The following is an 18,391-nucleotide window of genomic DNA, read 5'->3' on the forward strand; positions in this document are numbered from 1 at the left end:
TTGAACTGTGTATAATGTGCATTCATGTCATTCCAATTGAATCACTTCTCAGAAGCTAGAATGTCTAGCACAGAGCTCAAGACAATCTTTTTCAGGGGTACCTATACGTTCAAATGCGGCCCCGTTTAGAAAATTTAGTTTGCTCAATTCATTTATTAATACACTGGGCACTTTTTCAAATACATTATCCCCTTCTGCCACTCCATACACCAGAACACAGCGAGCTCAGTGTGTGCCGCCATATTTAGGAAGCACGTCACGCCATTTGTCGAAAGCGCGGCAAAGCAACACCCTGGACTTCCGTGCTGGCAGACACTTGGCAAATGAAATGCGAAACTTTGCAACCCAAGTCCAGCCTTAAGCATGTTTCGCGCTTTTGCTATCTCGGAAATTTTTGTCGAGTGATACGTCGAGAAGACCTTTATTGACAGTCCAGAATGTGTACCGCATGTGCAATGCTGCCTGCAGAAGCTACTTGCTCAACCTGAACAGCGGAAAGCATGGCTACCCAATCAACCTGCCACATGCTTTGACTGTCGCTAGTGGATATTTGTGCTTTCATCCAACACACTGTACTTATAGAATCCTGTTCCGTATTGCGCCCATGCACCGAATGTGCTTATGATTTTGCAGTCATGCCTGGCACTTTCAACACACGCGGCGCAAAAGTGCCAGCCAGAATAAGATCTTTTAGTGCTACAGTGACGCCGGCTGAAAACGCAAATTTGCCTAGCGACAGTCGAGGAGTGTTGCATTTATACTGCACCGAAAGCCACGCTTTCTACTGTTGATGTTTCTTTGCATTACGATAGTGTGTCGTTACATTTGTGCGAAATGTACACAGTGCGAGTATGCACACGCTATTCTTAATACGGTAAACCCTCATTGATTCGAAATATTCCCGCAGTCTCATATTTTGTAATGCAAGTCCGAACAGATAACTTGAAGTGGCGGTCGGCACCATTGTGGTTAATTCGAAAACTTTGGGTGGCGTGTGCCGATTCCCAATCCCGATTTCACCTAAATTCTAAGGAAACGACGGCCCTCTAGGGCGAGAAGGCCCCACAATGTAGCGATACTAATGAGTGGCAGCTGAAGCACCCCAGCCTCGCTACTTGCAGAGCAAAAACAAGCAAGTCTCGTGGTCAATCAAAATGTGCGCCTGTCTGAAAGACCTGCTTTACTGCACCACAGCAGGAACACGCGCGCAGCATATTGAATGTTTCTCACAACGTCAGCGTGTCACGGTTTACCCAATCTTTCGGAGATTGTAAAGAAATTAATTAAGGGTATGCAAACCTCCGATTGCCAATTTATCCGACAACCAGCGGACTTACACTGCTGGCAGAGTTTTTGCCTGCAACACCTACTTCAAAAACTAGAAGCCAAAGTTTCAATAATCATGTTTCCCAGCCAAAAGACATTGCAGATTTCGAAGCATTCACCAGCATTAAATAATTTTACCAGAAAGAATGGGCTCATTGCGCGAGCATCATGACGTGCTGACGCAATGAGCAGCAGGAGACATGCCGCCCGCGTGTCACTACTGTGTTGTAGTGAAGATGTCTTGTTCTTTGCAGGTGCGCATTTCAGTTGATCGCGACAGTTTTTTTCGGCAGCAGCAAAGAACCTCACAGTAAAATTAAGACCAGGCATTGCTGGGAAGCATAACCCTTGGAGCCGGCAAAACAGACAACCAGCCCCGATAACATTGAGTTCCATGTTGCTTGCATTGCATTTTTTGTATGTTCTGGCAGCTTAAAAAAACCCGCTTAATTAGAAAATTTTTTGCAGCCCTAGTGACTTAGAATTAAGGAGGTTTTACTGTATCTAATGTTATTTGTACGCGGTCTGCGAAACAATACAGCAGTAATTTGGCACCACATACTAGAAGTATACTGCATGCAGATTACTACTGTAAAGCCAAACAGCTAGTGTCACGCTTAAATGCATTCAGTAAGTGTACTTACTTGTACACTTCTACTGGGCTCCTAGTTTTTCCTGTTGATTTCAATTATCCACTGGTGCCAGTGCTCCGCGTTTTTCGTTGCAAATGGAAAGCAGCGCCACCCCAAACACCGCACCGGCCCAATTCCTGCACCATGTAGCGATCTTCCCAATGAACAGTATTTTTCTTTTGCGCCGATTGTTTCGCATCGAAAGACAGTGCAGTGGTGCCCAGACAACTTCTTGTAAGTGGAAGCGGTGTCAACTGGTGCTTTTTTGCATTTCAAACTCTGAGAGGTGCCACTTGCCAAGTTAACTTGGTGCAAGAGGTACACAGCTCGGCAGTTCAGAACAAAACGTCGTCCGAGTGAGAGAGTATGTCGCCGGCAGCCTAGATGCGAGATAGGTGTGCTATGGTCTGTAGAGGGTGCGGGAGGTTCTACTCCAATGCTTCTGAAGACATTACTGCTCCCTAGGTGGTGCAAGAAGCTTTCGTCTAGGCACGCAGTGACCTGCTGGAAACTAGTCTGGCGGGAATCGATTGATTGATATGTGGGGTTTAACGTCCCAAAACCACTATATGATTATGAGAGACGCCGTAGTGGAGGGCTCCGGAAATTTAGACCACCTGGGGTTCTTTAGCGTGCACCCAAATCTGAGCACACGGGCCTACAACATTTCCGCCTCCATCGGAAATGCAGCCGCCGCAGCCGGGATTCGAACCCGCGCCCTGCGGGTCAGCAGCCGAGTAGAGTCTGGCGGGAAACAACCCTGCTTTAAAAGCTGGAAGAGTGTACAGCCTGTGAGGAAAGCAGAGGCTAGAATACTGCACAGTCTTAGTAATTAGCCTGATACTGCAACAGTCTCAATAAGTTGGAACATTTAGGTGCACCAAGTTGTTCAGTTGTCAGGAGAGCAAGTTCCCACAAACCTGTGCTAGAGTGCCTCCTGGTTCCCTGCCCGTGTCGCAATGGACGCGGGGACGGCAACCCCGTCCGCAGGGAGTTGGGCCGACCACGGCGGAGGTTGGTCTTGATCGACGATGTCGTGTTGGTGCCGCGGAAGAAGTGCACCGTCTGTGGTGCGGCTGGCTCAGTCTTGGGCTCTGGTTGTTTGATGGTGTCGGAAGAGTCACTCTCTTCCTGGACTGCAGCAGCTGCAATGACCACCACGACACTTTGCAACCACTGTCGCATGCAGGACAAAGAGGAAGGCATGCCATGGTGCCAGTGCACATTTTACAATAAGACCTCAATATAACGAATATGAATATAAGAATTATTGGTTATAACAAAGTATATAAAAAATAGCTTTGTATTAGGTACAGTGTTATAAAATTTTTACAACAAAATTTTGGAATAACATACTTATTTTCTTGTAAGATGCAACTTTTTTTTTATTTAATGAGGTTTGGGTATATTTCTAGGAGAACCCCTCACCGGTCCTTCAAATTTTACTTGCACACCGGAAGTTGCAAGGTGCTGCCCAAGAAAAATTTTTGCAACAATTTGAATTTGCTCAAAATACAGTAGACTTGATAACTCAAACTACAGGGAACTTCGAGATTTTGTATGAATTATAAGAAGTTTTCATAGATAAGACTCGGGACAGCATACCAACTTGTGCTGAGATATTTACCGTCTCCCAGTGCTTCAGAAAGATCATAGACAGCTCTACATGACTGCCAGTGATGTTTCAGACAAAGTTGCATATTACACAAAAGTAACTTCATTATAACCAAAAATTTGTTATAAAGGTATATCCTTTACATTATTGCAACAATGTTCTTCATTTACTTTGTTATAACCAGCATTTCATTCTATCTGGGCTCATTACATCTGGGTTCATTATATATAATTTCAGTGCATTCCACGAGTTCCCGCGAGAGTAAGAAAGGCCATTTTTAGCAAGGGAAAGCAATCAATGCAATAGCGAAAAATTGGTTATGTAGTCAGTATAGAACCCCAGCTGCCTTTCCGATGCAGGCGATAATGCTTGTGACTCGGTTACTTAGATTTAGGTGCACCTTATAGGACCCCATCTGGTAAAAATTTCTGAATCCCTCTACTCCATCACCCCTCATAATGATATCATGGTTTCAGGACACTAAACCCAAGCAGTTATCAAAAATCCAGTGCGGTGCACTTCAAAAGGTGCCAGTAGTCGCAATATTCTCGAATCAGGGTTGCCATGAAAGCCTACCTTTTTCCAGAGGATTCACACTCGCAGGCACATTGGCATCTCCCGGCTTTGGACCAACATTGTCCTCCACCTGCAATGGCTGAAAAGCGAAATGTTTGCAGGCTTTGTTTTGTTATGTGTTTTTTTTGTTGGAAGAGAACAAAGTAACACAGTGCGGCAGTGCTGTAACAATGCAACGTTCTTCAGACAGCACCGAGATACGAAATGAAAAGCAGTTATAGAGCGATAGAAACCAGTGTGTACCCATGCGTTTTCTTGCGAGCAACAACTAAGAGAATTTCCACATGCCAACACTAACAGAAAAGGAATAGACAGCACAAGCATTCACCTTCGCATCGCTTCACCTGTGTCTTCCATCGAAGTATCAGTGATAGTCCCACCCATTTATTTTTTTGTTTAGTTTCCTATAAAATACAAAGCTCAATATAATATTGGCTCTTCAACACGTTGAGTGCAGCATGGGTGCCTGTTGGGTCACAACCTGTGCTCCTCCTATGCAAGCGTGATGTTCCGAGCAGGCATCTGCTTGCCGATGTGATAACTTAATCAAGCATATAGGGAGAAATCTCGATACAACGAATCTCAAGGGACTGCTAGAAATCATTCATTATTTTGAAAGTCGTAGTGAAAGTATTAAAGATATGCGCAAAAATGCGTAAAGGCAAATGCGCGAGTCACCTACCTGTGCTGTGCATACATTTGTGACGTTCAAATAAGCACGAGAAAACAAACAAACATGAATATTACAAAAAGAGTGCATGTTTCTTTGAGGAAGAGGCAGCCTGACTATGGGCAGCTAGACTACAGAAAGACGAACTCGAACTGTTAAGCGTGCGCATCCTTCTTACGCACTGCAAATATCGGCGGTCAATACCGATCGATCTTTTACGTTGGTCCGTGCGTGCTGTTTCAATGTCAGCTTCGCACTCGTCGCCATTTTCTTATCACGATAAATGGTATGGATCTCGCCACTTGTCAGCAAAGCTCACATGCACGCTTTGTCCTGGCACTGAGCGTAGTGTTCGAGTGTTAGTGCAGTACACGAGGGTTATCAACAACTCCATTCATCAACAACTTTAGGTGACTCGCATCGCATTCTTCACTGTCATAGCATTCTTTTCGTGGTGCTTCCGAGCTCATCTTGAACATTCAACCACCAACAAAAAGGCTAGAAAGCTGCTCGCAGGTCAAGCTGCCCGACGAAAACAAGGGTGACGGGGCGAAGCCCAATGTGAAAGACAAGTCTGCAAGACAAGTTCCAGGCGATAACGATGAAGATAGGGCTATCGCACATTTGAAAAGGGTGGGCAGATAGAAAAAAACGCTAGTGTTCTGATGATGATATTGGCAGCTACGGAGCTGGACACTATTTTTTACAGCCGCTAGTAGCTTTTTTAAATAGTTATTCGTTATTTCGAAATGTTGTGAAAATGCAATAGGGAAAAAATTCGATACATTATTCTGGAACATTCTGTATCCTGAAATTCGTAGTACTGAAATATTTTTACATTAAACCAATGAGGACTTGGAGTGAGATTTTTGAAAAAGTCCTTAATGTGAAAAAAAACCTTCATACTGAGGTTCGCTACAGCGAGATTGTACTATATGCAGAGGTAGGATTCCTGTTGCAAAAGGTTATAAATAATCAGAAGAAATTTTTCTGGTGCTATATGCCATTGCCCACCGGCGGGTCCCTCCGCACATAAAACAAGACCCCAGAAAAGCTTAACGTGCAAAAAAAGGTAATTGAATTGCCTTGCTATTGATAGCGTCGCAAGTATACTTTTACGAGTTTTTATATACAATGAAGTGTTAACGTATGATCCAAAAGTTGTGGGCATGGATCACACCTGCTGAAAGTTTTTCCCCAGTCCACATTGCTTCATTTTCATTTGTGTCAATTATTAGATTACATTTGAAAATAGCCTTGCTTACATTTTTCTGGCCTCATTGTCCTTTAGGTTCATTTAGTTGCGTCTCACAAAGAAATTACCCCTGCCCAAGTTCCCCTCCATTCGTTGCAAGCAATGCGCACTCCTACAGCAGGACAAGCTTCGGACACTCACCGGCAGCGAAGCAACCTCCTCGCGCAGTTTGTCGAGCAGCTCGGGAGTGGCACACGCCTGCTGCTGGTGCCGGCTGAACGCCTGCCCCTCCTCGCGCTTCGCCCTGTCGGGAAATGGCACACACCAACTTCGAAGAACTTTCTTTCTGCCCTCTTCACGATTGTACAGTTTCATAACAGCACATTAAAGAGACATCTGGCGCAAGTTCGTCACTATGGGTGCTGTGATATGTCGGGCTTCAGCCAGCGTGGGATTGATGGGTAGTACACAAGAATTCGCCCAGGCTTCATTCTTTCAGTTCCGGGTGACCTGCACCCACTTTGTCAAAAGACAATGTTCAGTATTCCCACTTCGTTGCCTTAGTCCTTGTTTTTTTGGGCAGACCAAATTGAATCGGCTCACCAGGTTCACGATAAGTTGCTGTAATTCAAAACAGGCCAAAAGAAAGTATCCCAGGGAATCCACAAGTGCCTACAAAGCCACAAGCACAAAGACTAGGCAAACTTGTGTGTACTCAAACCTCGATATAATTAATCTGGATATAATGAAATATCTGTTATAACGAAGAAAATTAAAAATAGTCTTGCAATAGTTATAGTCTTAGATCAAATTTGCGGCTCAGGTGCAATTTTGTTATACTAATGAGGTTTGAGTGTACTATGCTTCATTGCCATGGCGACATCGAACAGGGAATGTTGCTGGCGGCAATGTTCTGACCACAGGAGATTTTTTTCTGTGCAGCCTCTTCACCAGCGACAAGAAATCTCTGCTAAACCATTGCTCATCACTTAAAGGCTGTACATAATCCTGGAAGTGTCTGGGTGAAATTTCCCTAACATGCCTCGCACTGTGTGGTATGTATTAGATGCAGATGAAATATGCCTGGCATGTCCTTCATAGGACATTTAAACTTTCATCTCCAGAAGACATCTGAAGACTAGACGCTCCACACACATTGGGACATGATAAGGTCATCCCATGGGCGGAGAGTTTTCGCCACATACTATAGAGATGAACTGACAGACATCCAGACTGACCTCTTCTCTCTAGTGCCTGCTTTTTCAAAACACACTACGCTAATACTGCTATAGCAAAACAGCTTTGTTTGACTAATCAAACAGCAAGATCAATATAAAAAAAGCCGCACACTGCAACAGAAGCAAAGCTGATTAATCCTGGAACCTAAAATACCACAAACATATAGAGAATTAAGAACACTACACCCAGGCAATTAGAAGGCATAAGCGTTAGTCACATAAAGTCACACCCAACACAAACACCACTTTGTTCTTTATAATAGTACATATTTTGAGTGCATCTTGATATCCATGGCAAAAAATATCCGCTTAAATTATGTGAAAGAAAAGTGAACACTGGACCCATGGTAATATAGAAAAGAGCTCCGAGCCCACATGGCAATGTACAGCACCATGCAATGGAGTTTTCAAAAAGCACTAGCGTCGAAAAAAACAAACAAAAAAACACGAACTAATAAGCAGAAACAGCACAACTGCACCCAGCCCCTAAAAAGCAAACAACTCCCCACTACCTTGGCACAAGCGAGGCCCGACAACTATGAAAACGCCGTAACAAGTTAGGCTTACGGCACAGTGCAACGCATTTAGATGTGTCGCAACAGAATCCATAATTTTAACAGTCAGGTTGTCCATTCTTGCTGAGAAAGTTAAACTATCCGGTGGAAGAGCTTATCTGACTCAACATGCATTTACCTGTAGCGACGCACATCTATTGCAAGGCACATAGCTCGCATGAGGGCGTTGGAACAAAAAGAAAACGTGGCATGCAAGCGAGGCGAAGAAACAAGACAAGGTAACTCGAAGCCGATGGATACGAAGTATACCTTCCAGAACCCCGGGAATCGCGAGAGAAGGAAAGCCTGGAAGAGAAGAGAAGGCTTTCATGGTGAATAGAAAACTAACCTTTCCATCGACCTGTAGATCAAACACAAACCTTGACAACACAAATTTCAATAAAAATGAAATGCTTTCCATAATGAAGTATCACAGTTCTAATAACTATCTACATAGACAGAATTTTTACTTCTATGCAACAAGGCTTGTTCATCTACAATTTCACTACAAAGGAACTAGAAAGAGTTTTTCTTGTATTGGTACACTACTCGCACACCAAAAATGCCTAACTTGCTGTGGGGAAGGCACTCTGCAAGAGATAAAATTTGCGAAAAAACGGGATAGGTCGTGAAGCCACTTTGAAATCCCCCGCCACCCACACCAGCTGCCGTGACGAAATATTTTGCCTGTCTACTGGGGTACCAAGTTCACAGCGGAGCACCACACGAGTTCTGGTGTATTGAAAAAAAAAAAAAAAACTGCCACCTACCAGAGCATGCGTTTCATACACTCAAACATCATAATAACAAAATGGCATCTCACAGAAAAATGACTTTATTGTATCAAGAAACCATTATAAAGGCACATTCATAACATTATCTATTTGAAGGCCATTCTCTACTTTGTTATAAAAGATATTTCATAACATCTATATTTGTTATATTGAGGTTTGAGCACATGTAAAAAACTTTGACGGTGCCTAGTGTGATAGTGCCCCTGTCACATTTCTCACTCAAAGTTCGCAAGCTGTACTTTTCACAGGGAGCTCGGGCTTCAAGCTCGAGGCATAAGGTCGAACCCAGGTCCCATGCGACAGTCTGTGGTCAAGCCTGGCTTGGACTTTGCTCCGTTTTCTTAAAGGAACACAATGAAGCATCGGATCAGTTTAAGCTGATATGGTTCTTTGAGAACCATATCAGCCTATATAGCTGATTTGGTTCTGAGAATTTTGATACGATTCATTTCACCATCACAGGTTTACTAACAGAGGAGAAAAGCAAGGTTCTAGTTGCATTACTAAGTATCCACGCTGAAATCTTTGCACATGATGTCGCGGATTTCCAATTGTATTTGTCAAATTGTGGGGACACTGGCTCAACAAAATTTTCTGTGGCACCCTCGGAGGTCAATGTACTTCAGATTTAGCAATTGGGAACTGCATAGGCCCAGTAGACACTGTCAGAATCTAACGCCACGACGTCTGTTGTGTGAAAATTGAGGTGGTGGTACTACCCACATTTTTTTTTTTTCTGCATCTTCCTGATGCACAACAGCATTTTATTTATATTGTCGCGGTTCAACGTAAGCAGACCGCTGACACATTGAGTCCGAGAAGCGATGAAGTGTTTTTATGCAGCAGCCAAGAGCAAAGACAAACAAAGGAACGTCGTCATCTTTGGTCAGTGTCCTTTTTCACGAGACTGGCGCGCACATCGTCTTCATTCTCCGTCTATTTTGAGCCCGGCATTTGCATCCCCTTAAAAGAGCATCGCCCCCATGTTATAGCTGAGCTAGTCATTCGTGCATAAAGTCACTTTGTGCAAGGAACGGTGCTTCGCAGAGTCACTTTCTGACGTATGGTTTAATGCGCACTACGTGCACAAGTTCAGATCAGTGCTGGCAACGCCTTGTACAGTTTGGGCTATCCGGGACGAACTCGTAGGTAACGTCACTTAGTCGTTGCAGCATTCAAAAGGTCCGAAGTATTTCATGAGCAACTATTCGGATAGCCCCGTCTTCGTACAGGCATCCACACCTATACCCTGTCCCCGTTTTCGTACGTTACAGGTTACGTAGGTTATAGCGACCTGCGTTGTACTCTTGCTGTTGGTATATTCGCATACGTGCGAGCTGCCTGGTTTCCTCTGCACGCTGAGTGAACGCGTCAACACTCGTTTTGTTGTCATCGCATTCATGTGGCCGCATCGTGTCCAATATCACCCTTGCTTCTCGTCCGTGAACAAAGCTGAATGGGGTCATCCGTGTGGTTCCTTGTTAAGCAGTATTGTATGCAAACATTATGTAAGGGAGAATCTCTTCCCAATTTTTGTGCTTGATATTCACATACATTGAAAGCATGTCTTTCATAGTTTTGTTGAGCCACTCGGTTAAGCCTTTGGTTTGTGGATGATAGGCTGTCAACTTACGGTGAATAGTACCGCTGAGCACCAACACATGATCTAAAAGTGCAGCCGTGAATATGGTTCCGTGATCCGTTATAACGACTGACGGTGCACTGTTTCTCAGCACAATGTTCTCTATGAAGCATTGGGCCACCTCCTCTGCTGTGCCTCTCTGGATAGCTTTTGTCTCGACGTAGCAAGTAAGGTAGTCGGCCGCCACTATAACCCGGCGGCTACCAGCACTAGAGGTGGGAAGTGGGCCCAAAAGGTCCATTCTAATCTGATCAAAAGGCGTTGGCAAGATCTGGACAGGGTGTAACAAACCGGCTGGTTTGGTCGGAGGTGACTTGCGCTGCTGGCAATCGAGGCAGGTCTGAACATGATGCTTCTAGGAAGCGGTGAGTCTAGGCAAGTAATACCTCTCCCGAACTCTGCCCGGATTTCGTGTGTAGCCTAAATGTCTAGATGCGACCTCATTGTGGCACGCTCGCAATACCTCAGAATGAAGAGCAGTAGAGACGACAAGCAGGTAGGTGGACCCGTCTGATAAGAAGCTGATTTTGTAAAGGACATTGTTTCGTACAAAGAATGACGATAGTCCTCTTTCAAAGGCTTTGGGCACGTTCTGGATTTGTCCTTCTAAATAATTAATCAAGCCAAGTAGCTCAAGATTGTCATACTGGTGATCTGCGATGTTTGAAATGTCGAGGATTTTGAGAAATGCCGTCTCTTCATCAAGAGAAGCAGCCAATTCTATTGGTGATCGAGACAGGCAGTCAGCGTCCATGTGTCGTTTTCCCGAATTGTACAGCATCGTCATACCAAATTCCTGTAGTCTAAGGCTCCAGCATGCCAATCGCCCGGAAAGATCTTTCACACTTGTTAACTAACACAACGAATGGTGGTCACTGATATCCTTGAATGGGCGGCCGGACAAGTATGATAACTGCCCACACCACGGCAAGGCATTCTTTTTCAGATGTCGAGTAATTTACTTCTGTGCGTGACAGCTCTGCTAGCGTAAGCGACCACTCTTTCCTCGTCGCCCTGGCACTGCACAAGAACAGTTCAGAGGCCAACATTGCTGTCAGTAGGGGCTGTCTCATCAAAATGAGCAAGCACGGGGGTCGTGTGTAGACGTTGCCGCAAGTCATTGAAAGCAGCTTCCTGTTCGTCGCCCTAAACAAATGCAACGTCATCTCTCGTGAGATGAGTTAGAGGCGACGCAATGTGTGCAAAATCTGGAATAAACTGCCGATAATGTGCGCAGAGACCCAGAAAACGCCTGGCTGCCTTTTTATATGATGGTGTTGGAAACTGTGCGATGGCGGCAACTTTCTCGGAATTTGGACGAACTCCTGCGTAACTGACAACATGGCCAAGAAACTGTAGTTCCTCAAAGCAGGAGTGGCATTTCTCCGGCTTGAGTGTCAGGCCTGCGGCCCGTATGGCCTGCAAGATCACCTGCAATTGTTCAAGGTGTTCGTCAAACGTTGCAGAAAACACAATGACATCGTCAAGGTATACTAGGCAGGTTCTCCATTTAAGCCCAGAGAGCACGGTATCCATGAGACGCTGCAAAGTAGCAGGCGCCGAGCACAAGCCAAATGGTAAGACTTTAAATTCGTACAGTCCGTCTGGCATCACGAAAGCATTTTTTTTTCACGATCCCTGGGGTCGACATCAATTTGCCAATATTCACTGTAAGTCCATAAAAGAGAAGTAACGTGCGTTTCGAAGCCGGTCGATCAAATCATCTATGCGGGAAAGCGGGTACACGTCTTTTTTCGTCACCCAATTTAGCTTTCGATAGTCTACACAGAAACGCAGGCTGCCTTCCTTCTTTTAGACTAGAACAACAGGTGACGCCCAAGGGCTTTTAGACGGTTCAATCACGTCGTCTTCAAGCATTTTCATTACCTGCTGTTCTATTGCTTCTCGTTCTTTTGAAGCCAAATGGTACAGAATTTGATGGATTGGTCTAGCCGTGTCCTCTGTGAAGATTCGGTGCATGGTCAAGGACGTCCGGCCAACTTTCGTGGTCGACCCAAAACAGTCGTGTAACTCTGCTAGCAGCGCAAAAAGGCGTTCCCGCTGTTGCCTAGTTAAAGTAGGGTTGACGTCGAGGTTAGGTGCTAGGTCATGTGGGTATTGTGTAGGCGTTGCTTCGAGTGCTGAAAAGCAGTCACAAACATCTTCCACCTTGTCAAAATATGCAATAGTTGTGCCTTTTAGAAGGTGCCGTCACTTGGAGGTGAAATTGGTCAATAGCGAGTTCGTTTGGCCGTCAGTGACATTGACTATTCCTCATGCTACTGAAATCGTGCGAGTGAGAAGCAGCGAGGTTAGTTGGTCGGCAACTCCTCCACCGTCGAACGGTACATCACATGCTACTGAAACGAGGGTGCATGATCGAGGCGGCACAACTATGTCGTGGTCTTTGAGACAAAAGGATTTGTGCTCTGGTGATGAAGAATCAGTCAGATGAGCACTCTCGTAAAACGAAACCACGCAATCTGGGATGTTGATTACTTGGCCATGCTCCCCGAGAAAGTCCATTCCTATAATTAAATATTTGCAGCACTCTGGGAGAACGATGAAAAGTCGCAACAAAGGAGGAATCTCCTATGCAGACTCTTGCTGTGCATCTTTCAGTAGGGAGCACCAAATGACCACTTGCTGTTCTTATATGTGGTCCTGTCCACGGCCTTTTTACTTTTCCAAAACGATCGGCCAGCTTGCGACTTATGGAAAAATCAGCACCCCTATCATCTAAAGTCGTCACTTGCTCTCCATCAATAAGTACATTGAGGTCGGTGCTCACCGTTTCGTTGCTGTTAATATCCGTCGGTGTCGGGTCGTTCTGTAGCGGCAGTACTGGGTATCTTTTATTGTCTTGTGGTCGGGCTGCGACTTTACCCCGAGAAGTCGCGGCCTTTAGTTTCCCCGGTAAGGGCTGGGCGACCTTGTTCCCCGAAGGTCAGCAAAAGTATGTCGATTCAATGAGGATGTCTGTGCAGGGGATGGAGAGCGTGACCAGTGAGCCGAGTTGGGCTGGCAATTGGGAAGCAACTCGTGATAGGGAGACCACGTCGTTGGAGGTTTTCGAAAACCAGGGTCATCATGGCAAACAATGTAGTCGGTGTTGGCACGGCAACCGTCGTACCCTAGCCGAGACGAGCGAAGAGATGTGTCGCAGTGCCAACAATAGCGAGCTATATGGCCGGCACCACCACAGTTGAAGCAGAGGGGGCACCAATCGACAGTGTGCCAAGCGTCCGTTTTGAGAAATTGTGGGCGTTCCATGTCCTCTTACGGTGGCGAGTAAAGTGTGGCAAGTTATGGCTGGTAGCATGAAGACATTAGAGACATGGGCCGACGTCTGAAAGCCTCCTGCAAAGGTTGCGACGACGATGCGGCAGTAGGTGGCTGGTAGTATGACGCGATAGGCGGGACAGATGGAGGACGGCGGACAGTGTCGGTGTAACTCATTTGACGCTGCTAGCGACCGAGATCAGCTGGTGAGAAAGCGTGCCCGAGTTCGTCGCCAACGAATGCGGCAATGGCGGTCATTGGTGCATCTACTGGCGGTGTCCAAAGCTTCTAAAGTTCTTCTCGAACAATATGTCTGATCAGGTCACGTATAGAGCCCTGATCAGGTCACGTAAAGAGGCGTTGATTGGGGTGGTGGTGGACGAGCAATCACACTGTCACCATTTTTGGTGCAGAGCACGCTCAATGACAGTGGCTTCTATTATAAAATCGGCCACGGTAGTTGGGGTATTGTGCACAAGTCCGGCAAACAGTTGTTCCTTCACGCCGCGCATAAGGTAGCGCAACTTCTTTTCTTCGGACTTATTGGGATCAGCCCGACGACACAGGCGTGTCATGTCTTCAGCAAACATTGCCACAGTTTCGTTAGGTTTCTGAAGTCTTAACTCGAGCAACTGCTCAGCCTGCTCTCGACGGTCGACGCTAGCAAAGGTGTCAGTCAGCTGCTGACGAAACTCATCCCATGTAGATATACGGCCTCCTCGATTCTCAAGTTACATGTGAGCGCTGTCATCGGGGGTGAAGTACGTGCGGGTGAGCTTCTGTTGAGCATTCCACTGGTTAATGTCGGCAATACGTTCGTAATGTTCAAGCCAATCTTCAACATCTACATGTGGGGCACCACTGAAGCAATCAAGTACAAGTGGCTGAAGAAGCGTTACCTAGGCTGGATTGGAAACAGGGCTGCCTTGTATCCCTTGGACCACCAGTGGCTGGCTGGCGGAGGCCATTGGCAGAGGTACGAAATGCCTGGTAGAATGAGTGTCCAAGGAGGTCAGCTCAGGAGACAGGCCTAGCAACCGTCGACTGAAGCAGTGCACTGTAGTCGTAACAGGTGACTGCATGTCGGGACTTGAAGAACGGCTCCCAGATGGGGTGCAGAGCATCGGTAGCTTGCAGTCCAGCACCTCCACCAGTGTCGCGGTTAAACGTAAGCATACCATTGAGACGTTCAGTCCGAGAACAGACGGCATGTTTTTATGCAGCAGCCAAGGGCAAAGACATAAAAAAAGCACATAGTCTTTTTTGGTCAGTGTCCCTTTTCACGAGACTGTTGGCGCACACATCGTCTTCGTTCTCTATTTCAAGCGCGGCAATATGCATTGAAACATCTTTGGCCATCAAATGCGCAACGGAAGCTGCAATGACACTGTGCATGGAGTTGTGGCTGAATTGGTATGCAGAGCAAACCAAGTTGTATCCACAAACATTGCAAGCGAGCTTTGTTTTCTCTGTAATATGACCCTTGGTCCATGGATGTGTTGGCGGCCTCAAGATAAAGGTGCACATATTGATGCTGTGGCAGTGCGATGTTTGGCACAGTGCGATCGCCAGTCAGTCTGGCACAGTGCGATTGCTTCTCAGTCTGGTAGAGTTCAGTGCCATATATGATAATTTTACTAGAATGATGCAGTAAATCAAGCTTGGTGCACTTCCTAGCAGGAGTGGAATCGCTGAGATCATTTGTTTCATACTACCATAGTCAGAAAATTTTTAGCACTATTCACTACAAAACATTCCTTTGGCTACCCCACAGCTACCATAAAAAGGACGACCTTCGATAACTCTTCGATATAGCCAAGCTTCTTAATGAAGTACCTATTTTATTTACTTATACTAAGGTTGAGAAACAATTTATCTGAATACAGTGGACAGTGCATTTTTTAATCTTTACATACGCGTGAATGCACCCTATTGTACCAATCGCCAGTATATAACCACCAACGTTTTAAAACATTACTGACAATCATTCAGCAATGCCCAAGATACTGCTGCGCCCCTGAGGAACCCTAAGAATTACAACACAAGTTGGCATGTTGCCCAAAGTTATATTTGTGAGAACTGATAAGACAAACAAAATCACAATTCCTGATGCCCCTCTCCGAGTTTAGATTATGAAGAGCCTACTGTAGTTCTGTTCAGCAACAAAAGCCTGCATTCAGTACACAGCCCGAATGCAGGCGATCCGAGACACCACGGGAGGAACAAACCGAGGACAGCTTGAAGCCAAATAGAGCTAATACACATACTGCATGACGAGGCTCGTCACTTATGGTTTGTCACTTGTCCCGTGATAAAAGCATGCAACATGCTTGATGCGAGTGCAGCCACTCTTTAGGGTGCCCGTGACACTAAACTCAATGGCGAGTTTGTGTCATTTTTACAAAGCTATGTACAGTTCATAGTGTTGCACAAAGTGGCGACGAACTTACCGACGACCGGCATGGCATGCTTAGGGTGTAAATTATTTTTTAAAAAACAGGCCTGTGTGGAAGGTGCAGCACAGTTGCGGTGAATGCTGGAAGAGCAGTTTGTCCAGAACATTTTTCGAACACTTTTGAAGCAACTACTATTACAGGTACTTTTGTATGGCACCTACTACACCATAAATCATAATTTTTGTGTAGTGGGGATGCGCCCCCTTAATTCTTCAGAAAAGCGTGGTACCCACTACAAACTTGGAAAGCACTTGGAAAGCATTTTGTTGACTCTGTGGCTGACAACAAGGAAGAATTCTGCCAGAGGCTTCTGTAATGGGTTGGAGCATGCAGCTAAGTCGTTACACAATTTGCATTGTGCGATACCTGGTTGTTACTTTAGTGTTCCAAAATGCTTTATTACATGCATTACTGTCATTCTTTACAAGACATGAAGACTGCACACAGTCAATATGCAAGAAAGTCTCAAGTACTGTTGTATCTCAATGGAAGAGTACTGGGCTGCCACGCAGAAATACCGAGTTCGATTGCCATTCGGTCATCAGCGTTTTGCGTTCATTTCGTTTTTTGTTTAGTTCATGTGATAGTGCTTCCAAACTCCGACTACAACAGACCACTATGGTGCCATAATCTGCCCTTGTTGGGATCTCATAAGAGCTTCCGCTATAAGAAAAATTGCCACATTAGTAATAGTGCTATGAATCAACTTGCCGCATTACCATGACATGACACTGGGTGCACCACACCTATCACTCTGCAAAGAAGATGCACACCTTACACGAGGAGTTTCGCTGACACTGTATCGCAGCGGTTGTTAACTGCACTGCTCTACGCATGCCCATTCTTTTTTTTTTTCACAGATATATGTACAGCACTCCGCTATTGAATCACTGTTGAAAGTCAGTGCTCTTTTATATCTGTTTTTTGCTACCATAGTTACGCTGTAACTACTTCTAGGTTGCACTAATTGTATATTCAGTTATGCCCCATCGACTTCCAAGACCTTACCCCAAGCCACAAATGAATGGCACCAGTGCAGCATAACACGACTGCTGCACAATATAGTGCTGAAATAGGAAAAAAAAAAGGACGCTTGAGCTTCTTTTTCAAGTGTAGAATGCAAGAGCATAATCGGGTCCCGTTCGGGCTGCCTTTCTAATTGCTAACCTGACCTCACTTTTAGGTTGATGCCTCAACTGTGCCACTAGGAAAGGGACGTCTGTGCATTTCAGATTAGCCACTTCAAACTGTCCTAGAATGCTTACCGCATATAGGGTTGCTAAGTGCCCCCCATACATCTGCAAAACAATGCATGCAATCGCTAAGCTGCTTGTTTTGCTATTGCTGATAATGATTATTTACGCCCACACACTTTGCAAATAGCGGGCCTTTCAACTGAATTGATTATTGGGCGAATTACACGTTTCGATGCCTGGTGCGATCCTACACTTCTGCCACGCAGTATAATATGTGTGAAGGAGACTCCCCGGACTATATGACCTTCTTGTAGGGCTTTTATAGCAAACAGTTTCAAGAAGTGGCACAGCTCTGTGGTTCGGGTTACTGTTGGTAGCTACTTTGCGACCATGTCTGGCAGCAAGAAGTTCACATCCACCCCTTGGCTACTGCCTGGCTACTATGAACTTCCATTTTGGCACACTTACTGACAATTTTTTTTTGCATTATTTCAATACAAAACAGCAAGCATTTTCGAAACAATAACTATCATTTGCAAGCTTCTCTATCACGTTGGTCTTAGCGCGAACATGTGCGTACTTCTCCCGCCAGCGAGCTAGTGCACATTGAGGCACTCTGCGAGTATTCCTCAGTCTATAAAATACACACACGCACATGTATGAAAATGTGTGGCTATATAGCCCACTACTGATGCCAGATGCTAATAATGCTTAAATGACGTGCGTCTAAGAGTTATTCGCAACAAAATGAAGCTATTGTTGACCTTCGATCAGATTTCCCTGCTGGAAGCTGGACTGGTATCATTGTAGCTCTGTTACGATTTCGTTCTGCGGCTTCAAGACAAAAAAGCTTCAGCATTTATTGTTCTTGCAGAATTCTTGGCCCAAAACCTGCTTTTGCGAGAACTCTATTGTAGACAGGCTGTATGCAGGCACACTAAATGTACAATGTGTAAATTTGCAACTAACGTGCAGCTTAGAAATCAAGGAAGAGTGAAAAATATTGTGTTCCTTATACTCAGTTTATGCTTAATCAGAATTATGATAATGTTGAATATTAACAACTCTACACACATTTTTTTGTTTGGCGAAAAATGTGGTGCTAGAATTGAACGGCATGGCTATTTCAAATATGTTTACCTTGAGTTTGGCTTCTTTTAAAATCTACCCGACAGCAACCCTGTCTATGGTAGAACTACTGCGCCATGCTGAAGC

General features: G+C 45.1%; 1 protein-coding gene across 2 annotated transcripts in view; it reads right to left on the reverse strand.

The window, feature by feature from the left end:
- Positions 1-18,391, reverse strand: part of LOC119165097 (uncharacterized) — a 48,872-nt gene that overhangs the window by 11,974 nt on the left and 18,507 nt on the right. Inside the window, exons 8-11 of one of the 2 annotated variants that reach the window (XM_075872250.1) lie at positions 8,077-8,112; positions 6,216-6,318; positions 4,150-4,228; positions 2,879-3,103 (exon numbers count right to left, since the gene is read on the reverse strand). In XM_075872250.1, the coding sequence (XP_075728365.1) occupies positions 2,879-3,103; positions 4,150-4,228; positions 6,216-6,318; positions 8,077-8,112 (443 nt within the window). The remainder of the gene's footprint in view (positions 1-2,878; positions 3,104-4,149; positions 4,229-6,215; positions 6,319-8,076; positions 8,113-18,391) is intronic. The other variant, XM_075872251.1, reaches the window with a different exon arrangement.

The sequence above is a fragment of the Rhipicephalus microplus genome, chromosome 8, assembly GCF_043290135.1.
Source record: "Rhipicephalus microplus isolate Deutch F79 chromosome 8, USDA_Rmic, whole genome shotgun sequence".
NCBI classification, from domain to species: Eukaryota; Metazoa; Arthropoda; class Arachnida; order Ixodida; family Ixodidae; genus Rhipicephalus; species Rhipicephalus microplus.